Below are 25789 nucleotides of genomic sequence, written 5' to 3'. Positions count from 1 at the left end.
CAAGACTCCCAAGTCCAAAAATAGATTTATTTTTTGTGTCTTTCAAATATATTGATCAGATGTCAATAAGTTCTCTACGTAAAACATGATCTGGGAACATTTTATAATTCAATCTTTTCAACACTTAATGGTATAAAGAAAATATATCAATTTCAGTGCGCTCTCATACAAAAATATACAATCCAATCAGTCATTTCTTAGTGATTATCCGTCTTTCATCCATGCGAACAATGTTATTTATTTATTTTACCAACAAACCTTTCAAGTAAATCCTCAGTCCTCACTACAGCAACATTTACGGTAACCAACGTCCCCTCCCTGCTGCACAAATGACCCTCACTCTGACTGGTAATGATGCATTCCTTTATATAGTTAACAAATGTAAATTGTTCGGGGTGAATGTGTAACTTACAGGCTGGAGGTTGACTAGATTTATGTGGATAATCTGCCAATATTGAAGTATTTTATGAATCATTGAAGGGTTATCTTGACGCAACATTTAACACATATATTCCTCAATACAATATAATCCTCAAAAGACAATGAATAGAAAACTAAACGTACACCAGTTAACTCAAGTTACACGAGCAGTGGGAAAAGATGCAAAGTGCCATTCAAATACTACTCAGCTACTAATTGCTTAAAAATAGATATTCTCTTAAACAAAGCTGCCCCTGAAAAAAAAAAAAACAAGATTGCAAGCTAACTTAGAAAAGTAAACATTATACACCCACAAAAAATAATCAAGTCTGTGTGACAAAGACACTGACCAGCAGCTACAGCCATGCCTCTACTTAAGCAGGTTTAAAGAGACTTATTGCATTTTTGGCCACTTTTATTTTCTCAAATTCTCCTATGATTTTCTACAGCTGGCAACAATACAAAAGCTTTTTGACTACTTGCATTGCTACAGTTTAACACCTAAAAAGTAAGATGACTTGATCGAGTAGTATGTTTAGCCACGACTGGCGTGACGGCGATGGCGACGACCGACAACTTTATCTCCTACAGCGGATGAAAAGAGACGCCGTTACTTGTTTGAAACACTGGACATTGTTTATGTGATTTAACAACATTTGACTTCAGTTACCTGCATCCCTCTTCTGCACTCTGTGTGGAATCTGGACAGTGTAGGACCCTGGTAGTCCCGGTATACCTGGGCGCCCAGGATCACCTGCAAGCATAGGGAAATCTCAGACTTGCTTTTCTCAATCACTGAAAAACAGTACTCTGGAAAATACGCTGTGTTTAAATATACCCTTTTCTCCCCTGGGTCCTGGGTACCCCTGGTCACCCCTTTGTCCAGGGCCTCCTGGGGGGCCGGCGATGGTGCCATACGCTGCGCGAGAGCAGAAGCACAGATTCAGTTGAGATGAAGCAACATTTTCCAACTACACTTACATGAGTCTGGTTTTCTATTGCTGTAAGGTTGAACTCTAAACTCTTGTGTCCTCACCTCTGAAGAACTCCATGAGGTCAGCTGTGACGTTGCCATAGGCACCGATGACGCGGCTCTGACCAGAAGGTCCGCTGGGGCCCGGTGGACCAGGGGGGCCTTGAATCGCTCTCACACTCTCCCTCCAAGGACCCTGAACCAGATACTCCTGCAGCAGGCCTTGGCCTAGAGGGGGGCAGACATATCAAAGCACTGAAGGGACAATCTTCATCATCATCATCATCATAGAGGAGGAAGACGTACTCTGATCCTTCACTTAAGTCAGAAGTCTGACACTCGGGGCAAACTCAGACAAAATTGAGAGCTTTGGGCAACAATTTGAGCTCCGTTTTTAGCTGATATTTGTTTAATTAGGTTATATTAGCACCATTCAAAGTATGCCAAATTAGCTGTAAGCAGTTCCTCCTGTTTGCACTTAACCCAAAGATGTACGGATCAATACCACTGGATTTCTTTGATACTAAATAAAACTCTGCAGCAAGTGTCTTTTTCTGTGATTTCTAAGCAAATGTATGGACGTTTATTGGCGACATCCGAGATAATGATATCCTCAGAAAGGGCATCACCCCCAAAGCATTATGGGAACTGTGGTTGGAGCATATTTAGAGTAGTTAGAGTACAGTAGAGCATATCAACTACATCTTAGTAAAGTAAGACACATTCAAGTTACAGAAGTAAAAGACTTGCACTATAAATGAAGGGGAGATGATGGGGGTGTTTAGGTTCGACTCACTCTTGATGTAGTCTGAAACGTATACGGCGACGCGGGAGTAATCCATTGTGTCAGCTTGCTTGCTGTTGTCAGGCTCTCTCCGCTCGGAGCGAGAGTCACCATGACTGTAGCTATTGCTCTGCGCGTAGCTCTGGATGTGACCCGGGTCTCCACGATCTCCCTTCAGACCCCTCGGTCCTGGAGGCCCCGGAGGGCCACTGATGGCACGACGAACACCGTCACCTGAAAGATAAGAGTTCATTGGTGATATCCGCACTCATCTGTGCTCACATGCCTTTAGTCTGTCTGTGTGGGACGTTAGGAGCTTACTGGTCAGATACTGTTGAATTTCAGTGCGGATAGTCTCCAGAGGGAAGTTTCCACTGTAGGAAACTGTTCCACTGTAACTGCCTGGTGGACCCTGTAGTCCCTGAGGACCTTGAGGACCAGGAGGGCCGGGAACACCTCTGAAACCAGAACCTGAGAAAGATTCAAGTCGATGTTATTGTCAGTCTAATACGTACAAGTGCACAGGAAGATGAGGAAACCTTGTGCAACCTCATTGATTGTAGACGACAAAATCAGGAGTGGACAACAAAAAAACGTCAACCAACCACAAAACATATAATGCAGGGCTGTTGTACTGTATTACATTAAAGAGGAACTTCTGAAAATCAAGTTTGGGCTGTCCTCCAGTGGTTTACCACCTCACGCTTGCTGCAGTGATGTCGAGGTGCACTCCAGGGTGCGTCAGTACACCGTGACATCACTGTTGGGTGTAGTTAAAGGTGCAACAGAGCACACTTCTTATATAATTATATTTAAAAATGGATATTCAACATTTGTACCCACTGAAGGGTTAAGATGAATGAGTGTAGATTGTTTGTAATGTTATATTCTTTATTTGTAACTATATTTCTCTTGACATTTTCATAATTTAGAGCAATGATATTTAGAGAACAGTATTTTTTAAAGAGGAGGACGAATGTAATGTTTTGTATATGTGGTATCTATTGTGATATATTGGTAGCAATGAATTGTATATAGGGACAGCGGAAATAGTCTAAAACACCAAAAGGAAATGCATCTGCAAACATAAACACACTGTCTTTGGCTTATGTTTACAATAAATTCCAATCTGTTTTGTTTTTGTATAAATGTTTAATCCTGTTTTCAGTAAATATCCTCTCAGGGAGGCAATTACAACGATAGTTTGTGTTCCGATTAGATTATTATTTTCTTCCTCTTCTAAGTGTAATTAATGCTGTAATATAAATTGAGGGTACTATGAATAATATAAATATATATACATATAATTGACCTGTACTGTATACAGTGTAATAACAGATAGAGGATGACGATGGATTCAAATCAAAATGATTAAATTAAACCTATTAAATGCAGTGGATCATGTTCAACCTGATTCGGTTTTCATTGTTGTACGATTCAACATTAGCATTAAATTACCTCGCTGTGTGAATCTAAGCCTCAAGATTTCAGCCTCAGTTTATACAAGACATGAAGTTCGTTCACTCGGTCAGACTCACTCTGCAGGTAACGCTGAATATCCTCCATACTGTAGCCACGACCTCCGCTGCCCGTATACACACTGGCAGTGGAGACTCCTGACGGCCCCTGAGGACCAGGAGGGCCAGGTTGCCCCGGGACACCGGCAGGACCGGGAGGACCATGTTGTACGGCAGAGTTAATCCAAGAGCGGAAGTCCGGATCTAAGTAGATAAAGACACGATAAGTTTAAAAGTATACGTTTTATTATTTTTTAAGATGGATGATGAGTGACTAACTTTTCACGACTCGACAACAAGATGGTGTTTGTCAGTGGAAAGCACGATGACTTACTTCTCACCAGCGCAGAATAGTCAATGGTAGCGGTAGTGAAGCCAGAGCCCCCTCCACCAGAAGGCCCAGCAGGACCGGGTGGTCCGGGCAGACCTCTAGCAATCCCTCTGTCTGGAAACGACAACAAAAGCAATTTGATTGACTGACTAATAGATTAAGTACAGGTATCACTTCCAGGGTTATTGTTTTTCTGTTAGGGCCACCTGTGCTTACCATTCATGATTTTGAAGATGTATGTGGCTATCTCCTCAACACTGTAACTGCCTGAAATTCCTCCTGATTGGCCTGGTGGTCCCGGTGGACCTTGTGGCCCTGTTGGTCCTGACAAATATCTCCTCACATCTTCTCCTAGACGGATCACAGCAGAGAGACATAGTTTAGCTTTTAGTTTAGTTTAAACTTTTCTGTCTCCACAGTGAAACAAGACGATGTTGAAGGGTTTACAGAGACAGCAGAGTGCTGTGGGGAGACTATGTGGATCTGATACCACTTGGCTCAGCCGGAGTATGTATTGTACTTACTCTGAAGCATCATGATGAGACCGCTGACTGTCAGGGACCCAGAGCCAGAGCCAGAGCCAGGTGGACCAGGTGGTCCTGGAGGACCCTGAACACCAATACTGAAGCCTGAGCCAGGACCTGAAATTGCAGAACACAGTTATTGGTGGCCCCCAATCTGCTATTATTATGGCCCATACGTAAACAGCCTGGGGAGAAGCGCAGACTTACGTTGCAGATATGCAATGATACGGACGGAGATGTCATCGATAGAGCCTGAGAAGGTTGCAGGGATTCCTGGAGGTCCAGGTGGACCTGGAGGTCCGGGGATACTAGACTGTCTGCTTCTACCTGCATAGAACAAATAAAACCTGTTCATACTCTGTTCTGTCCCCCTGACAGCCTGTGAGCGTGAGACCTTGCTTCAGAAAAACTCTTACTTAGATAGTCATTGATGTATTGACGCATCTCACTAGAAGAAGCGAAGGAGCCCGGCTGGCCTGCAGGGCCAGGAGGACCTGCGGGGCCAGGAGGGCCTGCGGTGACTGAGACAGAGCCTGAGGAAAAAATGTGATAGTAAAACCTCTGAGGGAAATATAAACATTTAAAGCAACTGGGAACTATTCATGCTTTTACAAGATAAAAACACTTGACTTTTGTGTATTATTGTGATCATGATCTTCTCTACCTCTTGAAGAGCCAGAATAACCAGGAGCTCCAGTGTCCCCTTAGAAACAACAAAAGCATTTTCGTCATGTGACGCACACAATAAAACATCGACAGCATTCAAAAGTTTCGATGTGCTGGTACCTTTAACTCCTTGTGGTCCAGGATGTCCAGGAAGTCCCGGTTGACCTGGTGGTCCAGGGACCCCGTTTCCTCCACTGTAAGTCGACACTGTAAGGAAGAAATGAACATACATACCGTATATCACACATGTGCATAACGCCTTTTAAGTGTGGCTCTCATATATATTTCTAATGTGACTTTGTAGGACTTGTGTTTGATGTTGACCTCTCTCAGAGCTGCCTGGTCTTCCTGGGGTACCGGGCACACCTTGCTGGCCTGGTTCACCTGAGACACACATGATGCCACTGTTATTTTTGTAAAGTTATTTACTTTTATTTAAGCAAGTTACTTGATGGGGTGTATTGGATCGCTTGGTGAAAGAGAGTGATTCATAAAAGAGATACACCCTAAATAAAGTGAGATAATTACCTTGGTATCCTCTGGGTCCAGGAGAACCTAAAATAACGACGGAGATGTTATAATAAAGTATTACTAAAACTAAACGAGGGTACGTTTCTTTAAATGAAGCTAACAGTATGAGGTCTTCACAAAAGCTGATCACCTGATGATCCTTTGGGCCCGAAAGACCCAGGTGGTCCTGGTGGTCCGGGTTGTCCACTATGTGAAGTTCCTGTAAGAAGAGCAGTGTTGAAACTCTTTTCTCTTACTGCTGATTACGAGTCAAACCAACGTTAGGCACAAGTTTAGATTTAGCATCGTACCAGAGCTGGATCCAAAGCCTGCGTCTCCCCTGTCTCCTTTAGGTCCCGGTCTTCCATAACCTTAAAAGATGAATAAAGTTTGATATAAATAATGGATGGAATTCACATCTTACCAAACACACCGTATGATCCACCGGCCTCAGAGTCCATATTTGAAACTGTGGATTTAATGAGCTTAAATACTTGCCTGGAGGACCTTCAGGCCCAGGCGGTCCTGGGGGTCCTTGTCTTGAATCTCCTAATGGAAACATGTTTAAAACAGTCAGTAACACAATTTGAAGAACGTTACAAGAACGCTGTGGTAATTCATCAATCATTAAAGATGTCGCCTTTGACAATGCTGCAACAAAGGTGTGTTTTATTTACCTGGACGTCCAGGTAATCCCGGTGGGCCGGGTGGGCCAGGTTGTCCTGAACCTCCATTGGCAGAGTATTGCCCTAAAGTGGAAATATACTTTTAAGTAATGAACAGTATTCTTGCGTGTAGAGAGGGACAAACATGTAGAAAATGACATTAAAGGAACCCTATGTAACTTCTGCTCAACAGCGCCCGCTGTGGCCACAAGTTACAACTACAGGACAATAATAATGCTAACATGTGGTAACTGCAGCACAAGTAGGGATGTGTACAGTCAATAAACTGACTTTGTACTCTTCTTTATTTGCTAGCATTAGCTACTATGAGCTACGAGTGGTAGGGTGTAATTTAGTACATTTACTCAAGTACTGTAATCTAATGATATTGTAATATAACAATCACAGTGACAATTTGTCTGCATGAGTACTTTTACTTTAATACTTTAAGTACTGATTACACTTACATGCTTTTACTTAAGTGAGATTTGAAATGCATAACTTTTACTTGTAATGGAGTATTTTGACGGTGTTGTATTTGTACTTTTACTTAAGTAAAGGATCTGAATAGTTCCTGCATTGCTGTAAGCTACTAGTCGTACCAGCAAGGCTGTAGCATCACAACACCTGAGTGGAGCAAAGCGGATTTTATTTCTTAGGAATTCAACGCTTCATTTGAACGATGAGGATTGTGTTACATAGTCGTCGCTTTTATTGTATTGTTTTATTAAAGAAAGCCATCCCAAAAAAAGTACTCACTTGAGCTTGAGCTTTGAGTTTCAGATGTTCTCGCGGTTATTCCTTGTTCTCCCTGCTCTCCCTGCTCTCCCTTATATCCTCTGTCACCTTTAGCACCTGTGAAAACAAACAATGCAGCTTTCATGAGACTCTGATGGCCACATATCTGATCTAAATGACATAATCTGCAGTGACCTACCAGGTTGGCCAGGCAGACCAGCAGGGCCAATGGGACCTGAGGAGGTAAATCACGAAGTATAAGTATTGTTACTACTGAAATGCAAGATATGCAGAATGCCACGGACACCATCATGGCTAATTTCCCAGCTGTTAAGGGTCAGACCTGATAATCCTGGAAGACCCGCAGGACCGGGAGGGCCAGCATGCCCAGGTGGTCCCGGGATGCCGACAGATGTGGAGCCAGCTAGGAAACAAATAAAAGTCAGTTAGATATCCTCAAACTATAATCTAATCAATAATATGTCAAAATATCATTTTTTTATCACAATCTGTTACCTGCATTGATGATTCTTCCTGGTTCACCCGTTTCACCTAAAACAGACGAGAAACATGGAACATCAGACTCACAGATTAATAGCGCACGTGGTATTTCTGACAGCGTGCACTTTCTGCAGCAGATGGCCCTCAAGAAAGCTGAAGTTAACAGTAGATGTACCTTTAGAGCCGGGTCTTCCTGGATTCCCTGGTATCCCTAAAAGCAAGACACAAGTACATTTTTAGTGTTGAGAGCATCACAATCATAGTGCCCCGTAACCAATAAGAAATCTACAATTTGTGGTGAATAGATAGTAGATTCGTACCTGGTGGTCCTTGAAGCCCAGGGGTTCCTAAAAGAGGGGGGGGGGGGGGGGGGGGGGGGGGGGGGTATCATGAATATATCTTATCATATCATCCACTAACGATAATGTTGAAATAGCTGCAGACCCAGTTTCATGAGAGTGGCATCAGGTTCAGTTTACCTGGAGCTGCAGCATCTCCAGCAGGCCCAGAAAGACCTCTGAGTCCAGGTGGCCCAGCAGGTCCAACGTCACCTGAGGGTCAAAAATGACACTTTAGAGTGAGATTTCAAATGATAAATCCTTGTGCATATTACATTAATATTTATATAGATGTATCTGTAATGCTTGTTTAATGACTCATTTACCTCTTGATCCTTTAAATCCATCGGTTCCAGACAACCCTGACAACGGTAAAAAGGAAAGAAAACAATTATATTCAATGTAAATCTATTAGTATGAAGAGTAAAAGAGGCTTTCTATATTTACACTCGTCCCACTTAGTATTGCACCTGCTGCACAGCAACTTTCCTCTGGAAAAATAACGTTGTATCTTATCTTTATAAGAAGACTCCTCTCTGCTGCCCCTTGGAGGACTATGTTATTTAATACTCTCGTTGCTGCCTCATTGAAATCAGCAGTGGTGTTTTCACATAACAATAACAAGTAAAAAAGTAACAATGAGTGAGCTTATTAAGTTAAACTAAATTTATCCAAATGGTTTACACGCTATGAAGCATGAGTTAAGTATGAGTAAACTCTTAATTCATCATTTATAAAGCATTGTTCCTACATTAACACTCATTAGTAACAGTTATAAATGTTTTATTCTTGATTAATAAGCTCGTCTATTATGTGTTTCATGATTGTGTTTTCTTACTTTATAAATGATAGATTCCCCATTTGTAAATTAAGTATTATATAGATTACAAACCAATTATTAAGGAGTTGTAGATGATTAATAACACGATTTATAAAGTGTTAGTAAATGATTAAGAAGTTATTTAGATGTACATTATTCATGCATTTATATAATGATTTAGATATGCACTAATGGTTAGGGACTATGTTAATATATGCTCTATAAACGCGTAGTAATACTGCAATTCATGATGAATTCAGGTAGTTACTAGTCATTAGATAGAAGTATTTTGTTGTCATGTTACCACATTATTTTTGTTGTTGTTGTTTGGTTTAAACAAACAAGATATGACGTGTTAATTAATGAGCTTTAGAGGTGCTGGTGGGTGAATTGTGTTTGGACTGAGCCAGGCTAGCTGTTCCCTCTGCTCCCAGTCTTTATGCTAAGCTAAGCTAAGCACAATACCATAATCTGAGTGTCTGAGAATTCATTATCATCATTAATTATCTGAGGCTGGAGCTCCTGTGACTCACCCGTTGATCCTTTGGGTCCTCTCTCTCCGGCTGACCCTTGCAGCCCTGCTACACCAGGATCACCTGAGGAGTGAGACAACTGTTTCAGAAAACTGCAAAGAGTGTATAACATGCTGATTTCACAGCTTCAAATACAGTTTGATTCACAAAGCTATACTGACCTTTCACCCCTCTGAGACCTGCGTCACCAGATTCACCTAAAATAAACATGAATTAAAATAGAGTTAGAAGCATTCACTGACCCCACAAGTCCTGTGAGAAACTGATGTAGTTACAACAAACCTTTAAGTCCTTGAAGTCCACCAAGCCCTCTGTCACCTGAGGGACAATAGTGACTGTGAGTAACATTATAGTATATAAAATAAACTAACAAGGAATTTCAGGGTGTTTTTCAACTGAACAAAGTCCATGTGACCCACCTTTAGGTCCAGGTTGCCCTGCCTCGCCACGGAAACCCTGAAGACCTGTGTTGACGTTGAACAAAACAGTTTATGTAAAATGCTAACAGTAGTGTCAGTTGGTAAATTTGAATTAAACTCAGCCAGTGTTTCTGGAGTCACTGTGATGCTCTACATGAATGATGACCGGGAGAAACTGACCTGGTGTTCCAGAAAGTCCAGGAACTCCAGGTGGACCTAGATCATAGATTCATCATTATTAGAAAGGAAAAAGAATGTTGAATAAGAACATTAAATTAACTAATGTGGAACTAACTTTATAAAAGCCTAATTATCCTAAAAATTGCAAAATAATTATTTTTTCTTTTATTTATACTTTATTGACATCACACATATTTGAACTGTTAAGGATGCTATTCTATAAAAAATATGAATGATTATAATACAGTAGATAAAGATATCAAACTATAATTCATCATTTGGGGTATTTTCATTCTTAATTACTGTATGTGTCTACTTCAAGGTAGAGCTTGTTTGCTTTTTCACAAAAACAATATGGAGGCTTTAATCACAAGCTACCTATATGCTGCCACCTGGTGCCGTTTGACGTTCACACACAATGAGGCAATAAAACGTTACAAATGCACCTTTTGTCAGCAAGTAAAACCAACGGTAATTTTATGTAAAAACACGCAATTGATTTAAAATAAATACTTTTTTTTTAATAACCCCAACTTACTTTTTTCTCTAACCCCAAGACAATAGATATATACGTGGATGTATTTTATCTGCCACTCAAATTGGTTAGTTTCTTTGAGGTTTTCTTCTAATTTATTATTATTATTATTTGAATTATTATTTACTTAATGTATTTCAAATAATTTTTCTACCTGAACCTATTTTTCTATTTCCTCAGAAGTATAGCCGGTCGTCCTCTCATTAGAAGATCGGCGACCCCCGACTCATCCAGTCCGCATGTCAAAGTGTCCTTGGGCAGGATACTAAACCCAAAATTTCTACCGGCGGCTGTGCCATCGGTGTGTGAGCGTGCACGAATGTGCATGAATTTAGATCCTGAGGGGCAGGTTGGCACGTTGCACGGCAGCCTGCTGTCAGTGTGTGAATGTGTGTGTGTGTGTGTGAATGGGCTAATGTTGACATGTGGTGTAAAGCTCTTTGAGTGGTCAGAAGACTAGAACAATTGTCACCTTTTGGTCCAGCCGGGCCGACAGGCCCAGAATCCCCGGGGGCACCTGCATAAAACAAACATGAGATACTGCAGTGACACAGTCAAGATAAACTAGGTCTCATTAGTATTACTAATACACACAAAAGCTCTGTTGATGCTGGGAATCTGAGCCATACCTCTTTCACCTTTCGCTGTAAAGCCTGAAGATCCTGCCTCACCTCTGGGGCCAGCCGGGCCCTCGCGACCCCTAATGCCTGGTGCCCCATCCAGTCCATGATCACCTAAAAGACATTTTACACACAGATAAAACGCCTCACTATTAATAATAGCTAAGCAGTGTACTTGCACGATGTAGCTTCAACTGAAGCGTTTTCTGTACCTTGGACTCCTTTCTGTCCTTTTGGACCTTCAGGGCCTGCATGTCCCATTGCACCCGGAGCACCTGAGGTCAAAGGTCACAGTTAGTAAAATGACATTACGGTGCAACGCAAAATTCCCAAGAAATTGCAAAAAAATGGTAATGACTCAAGGAAAATATTTGTCATCATTGCTCACCTGGAAGTCCAGGGAAACCAGAATCTCCTGTGATAAGTAAAGCATGTTTAATTAAGATGACAGTTCACAGCAGCTGAATTAAAGTTACAGTAAGTGATTTTATTCCTGACCTTTAGTTCCAGAGTCCCCTGAAAAGAATAAAAAATACACTCATGTTAATTAACTTTAAAAAAAAAGAAAGAATATATTTAGATTTTATGAAATAAATATTTTAATTTCACCTTTAGGTCCAGGCAGTCCTCTCTCTCCCTGCACTGTCGATGTTAGAAAAGCTGAGATAGAAAACAACAGTTCAATGAACTTAAATGCAGTGTGTGTGTGTGTGTGTGTGTGTGTGTGTGTGTGTGTGTGTGTGTGTGTGTGTGTGTATTCATGTAGTCAGTATATATGTGCAGTACCTCTGTATGACTGTGACTGCATTTCAGATCGTAACATATTCTTCATCGCGATCTGAAGAGCAGCAGCGTCCAAGTATCCTCCGGTCCCTCCGGTCCCGAGGCCAGTGCCACCACTGGTACTGGCACCAGCACTAGCCCCAGTAGAGCCAGCAGAACCACTTCCAATGAGGACATCAACGCCACTTCCAGCCGAGCCGCCACCACCAGATGCAATCCCGATGCGTGTTTTGGAGGTCGAGCCTCCACCTCCAACTCCAGTGTGGAGCAGCGTGTTGTCAGTGTGGGAGGTGCCTCCACCTCCAGCGGCCCCAGAGATGCCGATGTCATTGGAAGAACCTGACCGCCGGCTGGTATGAGCCGCCGACGAGGACTCCAGCGTGGCCACTCGACTCTTCAGCTTTCTCACGTCTTCAGCTGAGAAAGAGACGTCAACATTTGATAAGACAAACATAACAAGGACCACTTGTGATCGGAAAATATCATTAATCAGTAATAAATAAACTATAGTGTTTTCCACAGGTTAAAAATGTATCTGCGGTAGAAGACTTCTCTCGTTTCGACTTCTGAAAATTGATGGTTGAATGCTTAACTATCTCTCTTATTTTATGGTAAATGGCATGATTATTTGTTTTGGCATTCGCTTTCATGTAAAGCAGTTTGTGTTTCATTTATGCATGACATTTTGCTCTAAAAATTAAGTTTATTATTGTTACTGTTAAAACAGTATTGTAGATAATGGTCACCAGGGAAGACACATTTCTGATCTAAATGGCTGAACCTAAATGCACCATTCTGACTTTTCAATCAACTGAATTTACAGGTAAACTGTAAAAAGGACAATAGAAATAAAAAATAATCAATAAACATTTTGTATCTTTTGGAATGGGGTGGTGAACTTTATAATTGATTAAAAAAAGAATAATAGTATAAGATCAGCATAAAACATTTAAAATCATAAAACAGTTAACCATCACTGGATTACTTACACTTTTTTTTAAGCAGATCTTTGGACATTTATTTACTATGGATATAATGATGATGTCACAGTGAATCTAAAAATATGTGCATCATGTCTGTGTTCAGATTTAACTCACAAGTTCGTGAACCTGTTACTAATCAATTCATATTTAACATAAGCAGTATATTGATGTATGTAAAAAACAAAAAACTTAGATTTTTTTACCTCTACCTTTAACCTGCTACAGAGCAGCTGAACATTATTCTTTTCAGCTTTGGTTTTGTCAGGAACTGCACAGATAGTCTACTGTATGTAGGCCTATCAGATAACTTTACCATACATCAGTCAGTACCTGCTCAACAGGTTTGGGCATGCACAAGCTTACATACCAGTAAAAGCATACCTCAAATTAGAGGTTGCAAATGGTTTTATCAGGATGAATTCACATCAACAAAGTCTCCTGCTGCAGGAAAACAAACTGCAGCCTCTGATGTCATCAAGAAAGCATTTCTGGAGCTGCTCCACTGAGAATGAATGCCAGACCGACTTTATGGCAGTGGGACAGTACCCACGGATCAAATTTCAAGGGAGGGGATTACATTTACTGTCCCACAGCTCTTAGCAGCACTGTGAAATAATGCTCACCAGCCTGTAAAAGCTGAAACACACATTTTATCGTTTAGAAACTAACAAAAGCCGTCCCTCCCACGCGCCTCTTTGCAGAGTAGCTCCAGAGAGTATCCCACGACTCCTAAGGTTTTATCTTAGGGGAGATTTTTATTGTTCTCTATTAAATGCCATTGTGTTGTATAAGTCTGCCTTACCCAGTGCAATGAGCCCAAACAGGAGTCCAAGCAGGAGCAGGGAGAGGAGGAGAAGACCCAGCAGCCATTTCCACCAAGAGCAACAAGAGTCGGAGCAGCAGCACAGTCCTCCACCTCCTCCGAAGATGCCGCTGTCCCTGTGAATCTCTGCAGACGGAGAGTAGAGCGCAAAATCCTCACTTTCACACACTAAAATATTCATCATTAATGTAAATATTAAGATATCTGCAATCAAAAATACCTGCATAGGTGGCTTTGTCTTTCATTACAACTCCAGATGATCCATCTGATGAAGAAATAAAAAAGAAAACCATCACTTATCTATTTCTAGAATCAAAGCCATTTTTTGTTTTTAGATGTTTTTAATAAACTCACAGTAAGAGTTGCCTGTCCCGGCCTTCAGTGGCATTTTCTCACTGTAGCTTGAAATAAGCTTCTCTTTCTTCATTGAATCTCCTGATAACGACCCTGTAAAATTAGAAGCACCTTTTAAAAATGCTACTTTTATTGTATTTATTGTGTTGAACAAGCGGAACCAAAAAAACACAGCTGTTTAAGAATGAGAGAACACACAATATACATAAACAATTAATTTGATACGATACAAAAATGACCAACGAAGACAAAAAAGTAAATAAGAATACAATTAAAATCAAAATAAGTAGGTCCTGTATGTAATCAAGCAAATATCTTCAATTTAAAAAAGAAAGAATATGGTGATGGTGATAGTACTTCACTTCCTGTTCTGATTAAAATGAGCTATGAAATCTAACCATTAGAAACACTTCAAAAGGTTAATTCAAAATCAGATCAGGTTGTTCCTGCTTCTTCTTTAAGAAGCAGAATGTTGGATCGATGCTGAGATAGTTTAACATGGGATCAGGACTGTCTATTAACAGCCTCCAAGTGACCAATACCAAGGCTGCATGGGATGCTATTATTTAAAACAGAATATATATACACTGTTTAAATATGCTTTACAGCCTGCTGTGGCTGTGGGGAAATTGGGTGTACAAAAAGTTGAGAAACCTATTAAATTGGGAGAAGATTCAGTGTTTCTCCAGAAGGAGGCAGTAAGTAGCTGACTCACCTCCTCCCATCTGAACGCTGCTGCTGGTGAACTGCTTCCCGCTGTCTTTAGCCATAATGAGCATTTCTGCATCCCTCTTGACTGGAACGTTCTCCTTTTCAGAGGTCAGGAACTTATAGTCTCTCATGTATGCATCATCAGATTGGGATCTAGTGGCTGACAACAGACAAGACAGTCAGGAATCATTTAAGTTTGAGAATTGCTTTTGACTGTGATTACATTTGAACTATTGCAGACTTACTTGTAGAGACTCCAGAGCTGACGACACCACCGCCATTTGACAAGTTCTTCTGAACGCCATAACCTGTAAATGCAAACACACAAAGTTAAACACTTGCTAAAGAAAGGTGCTATTTTGTGTTATTTTTGAGTGCAAAACATGTAGGATGTAAGATAGAGTGGAAATTGGTTGAACATGCTGCCGTACCTCCAATGGTAGCATTGGTGTTGCCTCCACTGGTGGTGAGCACACTGGCAGAAGTGGGAGCCAGATTATTCTGGAAGCCGTAAACTGTAAACAGAATGCAATAAGATTAAATTGAATTAAATAAGACGACATTTCACCTGCAGGTAACTGGTAATGTTCAAGGGGCGTTTGGTCTCACCTGACAGGGACGAGGGGGAGGTGAGGCCTCCCGGCAACGATCCTCCCGGCATGTTGTTGGTGCCGGCCTGGTACGCGTAGCTGCTGGAGTTGCCAGCGGCCACTGTGGTGGAGGCGGAGGGCAGGGTTGTGGTGGACCAGGAGAAAGTAGGAAGTGTAGCGTCCAGCGTGTCATACTGGCCTGATCTCCCACCAGTATCATACTGGACTGATCTTACACCAGTATCGTACTGGGCTGATCTTACACCAGTATCGTACTGGGCTGATCTTACACCAGTATCGTACTGGGCTGATCTCACACCGGTGTCATAGTGCCCTGATTTCAAACTCATGTCATATTGTCCTGACTTCACACCAGTATCATACTGGCCTGATTTCAGACCAAGATCATACTGGCCTGATTTCACACCAGTATCATATTGGCCTGATTTCAGAGTGATATCATAATGGCCTGATTTTACACCAGTATCAAACTGCCCAGATGTCAGAGCGGGATCATAAAATCCTGATGTATCAATGGTCTGGAACCCAGCTGATCTCACACCAGAGCCAAATGAACCTGCAGGAAAGAAAAGACATAAATCAAAACAGTGTAAAGTGTGTTTAACCTTAAATCATAAAAAAAATGTATTGATATATTCCAATGAGAAAGGAGATATTGTTTGTCATTTTATTTGTGCAGCAGAGAAGTATTTCAGGATTCACTCAGATGTAATGCTAATACAGGAGAGGCTATTTTAAACCACACTTCTGTAGGAGGGAGACAAGGTGTCTGTGCATGTAGAGTATGTGGTAATGGTATATACCCGACTGAGTGGCCACAGAGATGGTCTTGGCTTCCACGCTGGACTTTTTAGGGACAGGCAGAGTGTTGGAGGCGCTGGAGGAGCGAGTGGGGCTGACGCTGCAGGAGCGTCCCTTCAGCAGCTTCTTCACGTCATCCAGCTCCGTCCCTGCAAAACACAGAAACAATGCTCAACAAATATAATACTACAATATCTCAGAACAATTCATTTCAGGATGCAAAATTAGGTACTTCTAATTTCACTAAACTCCACTAAAATGAGGTGTCAAATATTGTACTTTTTACTCAATTATATTTACTGAATCGACAAACAATAGGCAGAGAGTCGTAATTATATTTTCAGGCTGGACAGCAAACCGTGTAACAAAGTTTGTAATGCTTTCATTTCAATACCTATAAATACAGATAGTGTACTGCACTCTTTCTTCCATTTTACATAAATTGTTTAATAAACTTTATTTTCCTCATTTACAGTCAATATAGAAATTAAATGTCTCTCTCTGCTGCACTAGTTGACCGTCGGTCTGACCACTCTTAAAATGTATAATGAAATCAATTATTAACAATTATATATATCATCTAAAGGTACCTTAACCACACCAAATCATATGAAATTCACTTGAGTCCATGGCTTGAATGGCATTTGCTGAGATCTGCTAAGCTAGTTAGCATTAGCAGAGTTTCAACTAGGTTTATTTTCCTCCATCATGATTGGATTTCGTTAACGTAGTGCTTCAATTAGTTATGTCGAATTACTAACCGAATCGGCACAATGTCAGTCTATCAAATTGGACATTTTTCAAAAACGACTAAATCAATAAGTAAACTGAACTTTAGTTTTAGCTAAGGCTAGCCAGTATCTTACAAGCTAGCTTACTTTAGCTGTATAGCTAGTTAGCTTTCTCTGTGTGGCAAGAGAGTGCACTAATATAAAAGTCTAAAATCTAAATTTACAACAACGTAATTAATACTTTGAAAGTGGTCATTCATAATCAGTATTTGTACCTTCAATACTTAAGTATATGTGGGCGGTTATAGCCTACTTCTGTTTACTTGAGTACAAAGGACTTTTACTTGTAAGGCGTATTTTCATTAAAAATAAAGCTCTTGCATTTCTAATTTTAACTGATGTAGAAGTACAAAAGTATTGGCGACAAAATGTGCTTCAATCATACGAGTAAGGTAGAGTTGTTCTACTTTCTGCTTCTTCCTTCTCTTTGATTGTCTGGGTCGGTATGCTTGATTACAGGAGTGGGATCGGGTGTGGCGGCAAGCTGCTTAATCATCCTCAATGAAATCTGGGCTGCCTTAAATTCCACCACCCAACAGATCAGATAATGGACTCACTCCAGCTTGTACATTATCTTTTTTGTCAAGGTGTAAGCTTTTCACCAATGCATCATACTCTATGAGTCATTCATGTGTTTTGTGTGTGAAATCTTGAAAGAGACTAATCAGCCAAATGTAGTGGAGTAAAAAGGACATTTTCCCTTGAAATGTATTAAACTTAGTATAAAGTAGCATAAAATGTAAAGTAAAAGTTCCTCCAAAATGTACTAGAGTAGGCCTACAGTGCTGTTGGATTGCTATTACTACTAAAGTAAATAAATGTAATAATAAATACTTCTTCCACCACTGCATAATATGCACTGTCGCAATCTGAGACCTAGCTGTGTTTAGGTAGGTTTAAGGTGGCACAGAATGACTTAAAAAAAAGTGAATGAAATAATAACAGTTATGCACTTTAGTCAGCAGGGGGAGCAGTCAGTGTCTGTAAAACTCTGACTCTCCACTGCTTCCTTTTGAAAGGGTGGCGCTGCATACAGTGACTCATGTGTGCCATTGTTGCCACCACAAATCTGCCCCTTCACTTCTTCCCCACATGAACACAATGCAAACAAACCCATGATCCTCGCTGTTTAAAATCTCACGCTTTTCCTTGTGCTGAAGTTCTGGACACCTTCTGTCTGGGGTGAACTGCACATGTGTTACTAATTGAGACTTCATGGACACAAACATGTATGTCAAAGGTGGAACAGAAGGAATGTCGTATGCTGAGCCAAAGCATTCGACAGCATCGTAATTCAAAATACATCCTGCTCTGAAGTGACCCTGCATGAAAAAAAAAATCTTTTCACTATCCACGTGGTACTTTGAATGGACACACTCTAATAAAGATGCTTTTGTTGCTTCATGTGGAATTACATAACCAACAGTAAATGGATGAATGTGTCTCCAGTGGTCTTACATCTGCTGGCGGTGGGAGAGGCACTTTGTAATCTGGCTCTGATCTCGCTCTCTGGAAATAAATCACACACAGAAAATGGACAAAGGAATCCAGATTTAATAAGAAGGTAGGCCAGGACAATTCAGAGTGAGATCGTGCAGAAATAATGAAGAGAAGGGGGGGGGGGGCAGTTATTTAATACCTCTGCTTTCACTCCTCCCTCTTGAGGCGCCGGAGCCTGGAAAGATAAAAACAGACAGGAAAAAAAATACATAAACACAGACATTTGAGGATAAACCTGAAAAAATATTGTGTAGTCATAAAGTATATAATCACATACAGCTGCCACTCTCACTTACAATAGATTCCATAATCTTTGCGTGTAAACTCTGGAGAGGAGTTGGCACTGGAACTTCCTAGAAAAGAAAAAGACAATGGCAACAGAGATATTAACAGCACCCTCATGCACGACCGTTTCCTGAACTTTTCGTGCTTCTGTTTCAGGCTCCCCTTGATGCCAACTTCTTATATCAACAGGATCTCACCGTCATAACCTCCTGAGCGGCTGGATATGTGCGTCCTCTCCCGGAGAACTGGAGACAGGCCTCCTGAGCCAGCAGTGTGCACTCTCCTGGCACCACCCGACGAGCTGGACCTGACCTTTGACACCGAGCTTACCAGATAACTGCCTCCCCCTCTGCTGCTTCCCCCTCCGCCTCCTCCTCCTAGTCCTCCTCCGCCTCCTCCTCCTCCTCCTCCTCCTCCTCCACCTCCTCCGCCTCCTCCTGTGCTTCCGTACCCCTCTCCGTCTATGAAGATCCCCCCTCCATCACCTCCTGAGGAGTCTCCTCCGACGTAAACTCCTGAGGAGGAGCTGTAGCTGTTGGTGTTCACACCTACAGAAGCTGGGGGGATGATGCATGCAGGTTATTTTTGATTTCCTGCAACCTGATCACGTCCACACTAACAGGAATATGCCTGAGTCACATTAAAGTGCTACATTTATCTGACAGCTGTAGTTACTTTATCAAGATTTTCTTACAAAACAAAACATGATGAGAGTATAACGTGCTCTGCGTTAAACTACCCAACAATATAAGTATATACATTAACAGTAACGCTGTATTTCACAAGTCCGATTATTTGTTTATAATTTTCCAGGAATTTTGTGGAAAGATCTGGAAAATTAAGGAGACATTTATTTCTGATTAATTGTGTCAGGTTTGTTAATAGTCATTGATTTGCAGAGGAATTTCCATAAGGGAACGATGTTAATGACTGTAAACACTGAGTATGTTGAACTTTATGCTTACCTGCAGGAATTTCTTTTTTACATTTTGCATGTTCAGCTGATCTGCCGTGCACCATAAGACTATAAGACTCTCAAGGTTGTTGGAAGTGTACTGATTCAATATTGTGTCCATGTTCCTTATGATATGTACCAAATGACAAAGCTCTTTGCAAGACTTGTTTTATTTGTTTGCAGTTTCAGTTCCTCTCTAGGAAATCACAGGAAGCTATGGACAGTGGTGGAGGCAGTATTCAGATACTTCGGTTCATGTGTAAGTAAGTAAGTTGGTTGAGGTGGAACTATTTTCTCAATTAATTGACTGATTAGTTGACATCTGACACTTTCACATTGTTTGTTTTAACTATTTGACAATAATAATAATAACAATGATGATAATAATAAGGTAAAATCTACAAATCCTCACATTTGACAGGCTGGAACCATTACCTTTTTTAAAGCAGATCATCAAAACAGTCCCAATTATTCTCAAATAATTTGGACTATTTGATTAGTAAGCTGTGTAATAAACTGTGTCTGCCCTTATTGTGCACATGTATACTGTTGGGTAGTTTAATCTATAATAAAGCCTCATCATTTATATGCTCTTCATACATTTTGTAAACAACATCTGACTTTTTAAAGTAACCCGCAGCTATACCAGTCAAATAAATGTAGTGAAGAACTGGACGTTCTTAAAAACTGCAAGTGATGTGAAACAAACTCTAAATTAGTACTTCTCTTTCTTTCTACTGGTTGTTAAAAATACAACATTCAACGTCTCAAAACTCGTCCTAAGACGAACCCACAACTTCCCAATTTTGGATCATGAGTGGAAATTTGCTCTCACATGAAGAGAAATAAGTTCCACTGCTGTTCTGGGTTAAGACATTCTTCTCCAAGCCCAGCCCTCCAGCACTGCTGGACATATTCCTGTGATTTGATCCGCTGGTTCCCTCTAGCAACGAGAAGACACACAGCAAAACAAGGAGACGCTGTTACTCAGAGGGTACTTCCTTTAGACGTGCTCGGCTATAATTATTGTATTATGCATTTAGTTTATAATTAAAGCGAGCATGACTTGAATAAAGAGACACTCACTTGGTGGTAGAGAAGTCAGTCTGGACGTGGAGGTTACCGTTTCCCGCACAACTGAGCACATGAAAAAGAAAGGAAATGTTGACTGTATTGTCCCGAGAGTTATCTATGACTTCTGACTGGAGTGTTGAGTGATTGGCCTGGTGATGATTTTTACCCTTCCAGAGTTTAATTTATGTGACTTTGAGTGACACAGTGTTGATGGATTCAGTCAGTGTGGCGCTGTAGTAACACTTTCAGTAGCACTTTGTAATATAGTTTGATAATAATAATGTAATAATAATAATCTTATTATAATGCTTATTATCAGTGATAGGTCATTATCAGTGATAAGTAAGAAAAATGTTTTAGGTTGCCAGGTTTGGCTGTTATCCTCCTCCAGCAGGACAGTTGCTTTGTCTTTCTAACTCTTTAATTCATTCAGGTCCTCTGACCTTCTTGAACCACATTGCATTTATTCAAAAGTTATTAACATTTACAAGTACATGCTAAATGGATTAATATATTATTATCATTATAATAACTCGTATTAGACAGTAAGAAGCCTGCAGCCTCTTATTAATGCTGATTAATGACTTACAAACAGGTATAACTGCAGAGTCGATGGTTTATTAGAAAGTTAAACATTCATAACTTTTAAGTAAACACATGACTAATAATGACTCACCAGCCAGAGAGATTCTCCACAACCTGGCGACTTAAAAGTTGTTGTTATCATCAAAGGCTTTGAGCTGTTTAGTAACGCATTAGTACCGTAAGTGACTAACTAACTACCTGAAGCCGTTAGTTGCAACATATAAACTCTTTATAACAGGTGCCTATTAGAAAGTGGTTCCAACGTTTCTGACTGTTGAGAGTAATGTAGTTTTAGTTCAAGTTAAGGTTTATTTAGATGGCATAATAAATTCTTGTCAAAATTAAAAACAAACACATGTCAGTCTTTTCTGGGAGTGATACAGCTTTGATTTTTTCCTGAGCTTTCAGCCAGATCTAACGGCCTTCATCTGCAGATAGAGTTTGCTCAGTCGTCATGGAGATTGTTTAATTGTTATCAAGAGATAAAGTATGAAATAGTAGCTAAATCATCTCCATGAAGTAAGTGGCTCTTTGTGTCCAAATTTATTATTTTTTTTTTGTTAAACTACTATTTTTAAGCGCAATAATGAACCTTCAACCTAAACTTGTCTTTGCCTGCTGGGAACATACATGTTTACAAGGAAGTGTGGGGAATTCATTAAATAAAGTTTGTGTAAATGATGTTGTGTTTATAATGAAGTGGGTGCAGATAATTGATATTAATATAACACCCTTCCTCCACTAGGAGGCATCTTGTTCTCCAGCTGCAGCCTGTCGAGTTTTAACAAGATAATATAAATTCCATTTCAGTTTCATGCTGCCTCCTCGCTCCTGTCCTCCTCCTCCTTGTTCTTCACCCTTTTAGGGACTTTCTTGTGTTTCAGAGTCAAGGTTCAAAACTAAAGGTGGTCATGTGTTTGATGCCGTTGCTCCTCAACTTTTAAACAACCTCCAACAAAGTCCCGGAGAAGCCAAATCAGTGCATGAAAATAATCTTAAAACTTATTTTGGTTTTATATTATCTTCCAATACGTATAAGCTTTTGTGTCCAAATCACATTATCTTGTTTATCTCTTTTATTCCTCTCTGTCCTTTCACTCTTCTGTAAAGCACTTTGTAACAAACAGTTTTGAGTGTAAACGATACAAACTTTGTTGTAAAAGTGACATATAGAAGAAGAGAAGAACACGAGGACAACCGGGTGGCTGATTATATGTTCTTCTCAGTTAGCATCAAACATATAATCAGGCGTTCCTTCGGCTTCGCCATCCTTCTCCGTGTCAAAAGTCATTAGGCCAAGATGAGCTGCGCTTTTACATTCAGTTATGACGACTGGGGGAGAACCCGGAGGATGACTTACACCCTGAGAGCGAGGAACAGAAATGGAAACCGACACCAGGGAAGGCATGCCATGATGTTAGAGATAGTAAGCCCCCAAATAAGAGAGACAAAAGCATCACCCAAGAAAATAAGTGTGTAGGTGTTTCGGGGTCAGTTCCACTTTTTTTTTACATTTTATGTCATATTTTCATATCTCTTGCCACACTGAGTTTTGCATTGTTTTTGGAAAATACATGTTTCCATTGCTTTGCGTTGCCAGAGACATTTCAGTGGCGTATATACCGCTAACACTCTGCGTATACAACCCATATAATCTGCATACATCTACAGTTACAAGTGTGTGAAAGTGTTTTGGGTGAACCAGCCCTTTAACTCGTGTTGACATGGTGAACTCTTTTTTTAAAAACATCATAAATAAATTCTGAAATCTCACCCCTTTCTTCTGACAAGCCTCCTGAGAAGTCCATCTGTCTCGTTAACTCGTCCATCCCATTTTAATCTGGTGAGATGATGATGATAAAATGTTGACCACAGTCATGCGTTTACTGGGCCAACTGTTGTTAAAAGTCTGTTTACTCCTTGACTTGTTTAATTGGCATTTTAGCAAACATTTGACGGGAAAAAGGGCAAATGTCAGTTGTTATTCCAGGAATGATTTGGGTTAAAGACCAGGCCGTTTGTATCTGATGTTTACTGCAGCAATGTGAAATTTCACACCACTGAAGACCGACAAATGTCATCAGTCACATGATCATATTTTTTTAAAACATAATCCAATATTTCAGTGGATCCAATAGCCCTCGAACATTCTGCTTTTACTGATTCTGACTAATACAGAAATTCTGCAGTAGGCCCAAGATAGATCAGGTAGAAGACATCACCTCTATCGTATTTACAAATGAACTTTGTATAGATGTTTAAATGTCATGTGAATAATGGAAACCACATTAAAGGCCCCAGAGCTTACAAAGCATCATTTATAGATTTCAATGGATTTTTTATTCACGGTGTGTCCTTGAAGACTAACAAAAGAACAAAAGAGCAGCTCTGAAAGACCATCCTCCTCTCACCACACCCTGCCAGCCAAGGACATTTAACAGCGTGTGCTTCATTTACTGCACACGTTTACATCACATTTAGACAATACTAAGGCAGAAATAATCCAAAGAATGCCATTTTCCCTCTTTCCTCATAGCCTAGGCCACTGAAACCAAAATCAAGCCTGTAACGAATATTTATCAAAGTGAGTAGAGTTTCTTTCAGCTCTGAGAAAAGTAACATTTTAGTGAAAGTCAATTAAACCAACATTTCTGAATACATGTTGTTGTTTTTTTTCATTGAAGCTTGTACCATCCTCAATATTATAGCCTGCAACTGATCTGGTCAGCAAATAGGCAAGGCTGTAGTCACAGAAAGCTGGTGCTACAGCTATCAGGTCCTGCAATATATTTAGAGGGATGCAAATAGCGCGGCAGAAATACATGTAAAACTATCCTGAGATCAGTATAACAGACTAATTCTATAGATACCACCGGAAGAAAACTGATCCCAAAAGCAACTACACTTTAAAGACAAGCTATAAAATACGTCCAGTTGTTTTAATTGGATAATAGAGGATTTCCCGCAATTCCATACGACAAAAGCCGATAACTTTAAAGCCAAAAAAAAGTTTGGACAGCCCATCACCAAACTCCCAGAGAGCAATTAGTTAGTGCAGAAATGCAACAGCCAGGTGGGAAAAGAAAACCCCCGCACCAGAGACTTTATACCTATAAATAAATAAAAGTCTCCAGGTCATTCCAGTGGACTTTATGTTGTTAAAATCCATACCTTCAGCCAGCTCGAAGAACAAACAATCAAATCCCGATTCCTGTCAAGATGGACCGACTGCTTCCGTCCACTGGAGAGATAACGTGTGTATATGAAGTTGACGCGTCGTGGTGGGACGTTCTTAAAGTCTGCAGTCCCTTTGTGTCTTTTTGCTTAACTTTCCCAGGCGAGTCAAAACAGAGATTTGGGCACAGGTCCCAGCCGCGCCCATCAGAGCTGGAGCTTGGCAGGCAGGTGTAGCAGACGCCACGAAAAGCAGAATTTTTAAAAAAAAACAGCGCCCGAGGGAAGCAATTACCTTGACTCACCTCAAAGACAGATAGATAGTCGACTGTGAAAAAGAAAAGTGGTGAACTCCTCCTGCTAATGCTCCTGCCGTTGCTGCTGTTGCTCCTGCTTGAGTGGCTACTTTTCAAAACTGGCAAAGTTTTGTGAGGAGGTGGGATGAGACGGAGTGATTTGGGAGGCTTTTTTTTCTTTATTTTTATGGATTGCAGGCGTGCAACCGTCTCAGCGTCTGCTTATCTATTGTATGCAGCTGGAACACATCTGGTGCACACATTGGAAGTCGTAACAGAACATTGAGACTATGTGGTTTCAGCCACACACACATTTTACCCACGCATACACACAGTTTCTGTGAACAAAAGCAGCATGCAAAACTAAATATGCTCGTGAAAGTCATTTTAACTGACTTCCAGGTCTTTGTTAAAAAGGCTGATCAGCATGTTTGTGCAGCTGTTGACAGATCAGTTTTCCTGCTTACTACTGAGATTAGGAATTACACACCCAGAAGCTCTGTTTTTAACTCTCTATGATCATAATAAAAGTTCCCTATCCATTCATTTGCATTCATGCAATTTTTAGCCAAATTGGATGCTTTCTGCCTCTGCTTTGTAGCCACAAGCGCCACTAAGTTCCCTCACCCACCACACCCAGTGTAGACATCCACCCACCCTGCATGACTCACAGCGAGCATGACTCCAATCTGCTAGAATGATGGAAAACAAATGGCCCCAAGGTCAGTGTTATGGAGGAGGAGCTGCTCCCCTCACATCCATGTGCAAGCTTGAATAATGCCAAATCTAACGGAAAGGGGCTGGTTTAAAACAACAGATTCCAGGATGGTGAAAAAAAAAGGAGTGGTTTTGTGCAGCCCTTTTGTGCTACTACACGCTTGTGTTGGTGTCGAGGATAATAGCTTTACCACAAAAGGGCTCATCATTTCCCTGAAACAAGAAGGCAGCTGTAAAGGTGCCCAAATTTGGTTCACAAGGAGTGTGTTAGC

At 40.6% G+C, this 25789-nt stretch overlaps 1 protein-coding gene across 2 annotated transcripts; it reads right to left on the bottom strand.

Moving 5' to 3' along the window:
• Positions 1–6: 6 nt before the first annotated feature.
• col17a1b (collagen, type XVII, alpha 1b) lies at positions 7–24877 on the bottom strand. 2 transcript variants are annotated; one of them, XM_079168474.1, is made up of 56 exons: positions 24502–24877; positions 23105–23170; positions 20758–20808; positions 20507–20614; positions 18914–19273; positions 18728–18784; positions 18571–18606; positions 18390–18440; positions 16143–16289; positions 15338–15895; positions 15160–15243; positions 14974–15036; positions 14733–14888; positions 14018–14110; positions 13884–13928; positions 13643–13789; positions 11861–12274; positions 11684–11734; positions 11573–11590; positions 11463–11489; positions 11287–11349; positions 11084–11188; positions 10927–10971; positions 9920–9955; positions 9740–9784; positions 9603–9638; positions 9482–9517; positions 9321–9383; positions 8294–8329; positions 8109–8180; positions 7950–7976; positions 7805–7840; positions 7645–7680; positions 7472–7552; positions 7328–7363; positions 7150–7245; positions 6403–6474; positions 6224–6274; positions 6037–6096; positions 5877–5945; positions 5744–5770; positions 5540–5599; positions 5336–5422; positions 5214–5252; positions 4966–5082; positions 4757–4876; positions 4550–4666; positions 4242–4376; positions 4029–4139; positions 3716–3898; positions 2499–2648; positions 2190–2411; positions 1457–1621; positions 1259–1339; positions 1091–1174; positions 7–1005 (listed from the first exon to the last, which is right to left on the bottom strand). In XM_079168474.1, the coding sequence occupies exons 2-56, from the start codon at positions 23157–23159 to the stop codon at positions 956–958; spliced, it is 5370 nt and encodes a 1789-aa protein (XP_079024600.1). In that variant the 5' UTR covers positions 23160–23170; positions 24502–24877; the 3' UTR covers positions 7–955. The 2 variants fall into 2 exon arrangements, with proteins under 2 accessions (XP_079024600.1, XP_079024601.1); XM_079168475.1 differs by lacking the exon at positions 23105–23170 and having other exon boundaries at positions 24502–24874.
• Positions 24878–25789: the final 912 nt, after the last annotated feature.

Source organism: Pholis gunnellus (assembly GCF_910591455.1).
Source record: "Pholis gunnellus genome assembly, chromosome: 11".
Classification (NCBI taxonomy): domain Eukaryota; kingdom Metazoa; phylum Chordata; class Actinopteri; order Perciformes; family Pholidae; genus Pholis; species Pholis gunnellus.
This window is presented reverse-complemented; position numbering and strand designations above follow the sequence as displayed.

Coding starts and splice junctions, on each gene's coding strand:
- col17a1b (XM_079168474.1), bottom strand. CDS start 23,159: ATGGACGAGTTAACGAGACAGATGGACTTCTCAGGAGGCTTGTCAGAA. Junction 6,097..6,223: donor TGGGCCTGAAGGTCCTCCAG/GCAAGTATTTAA, acceptor TCATCTTTTAAG/GTTATGGAAGACCGGGACCT. Junction 4,140..4,241: donor CATCTTCAAAATCATGAATG/GTAAGCACAGGT, acceptor TGTCGTTTCCAG/ACAGAGGGATTGCTAGAGGT.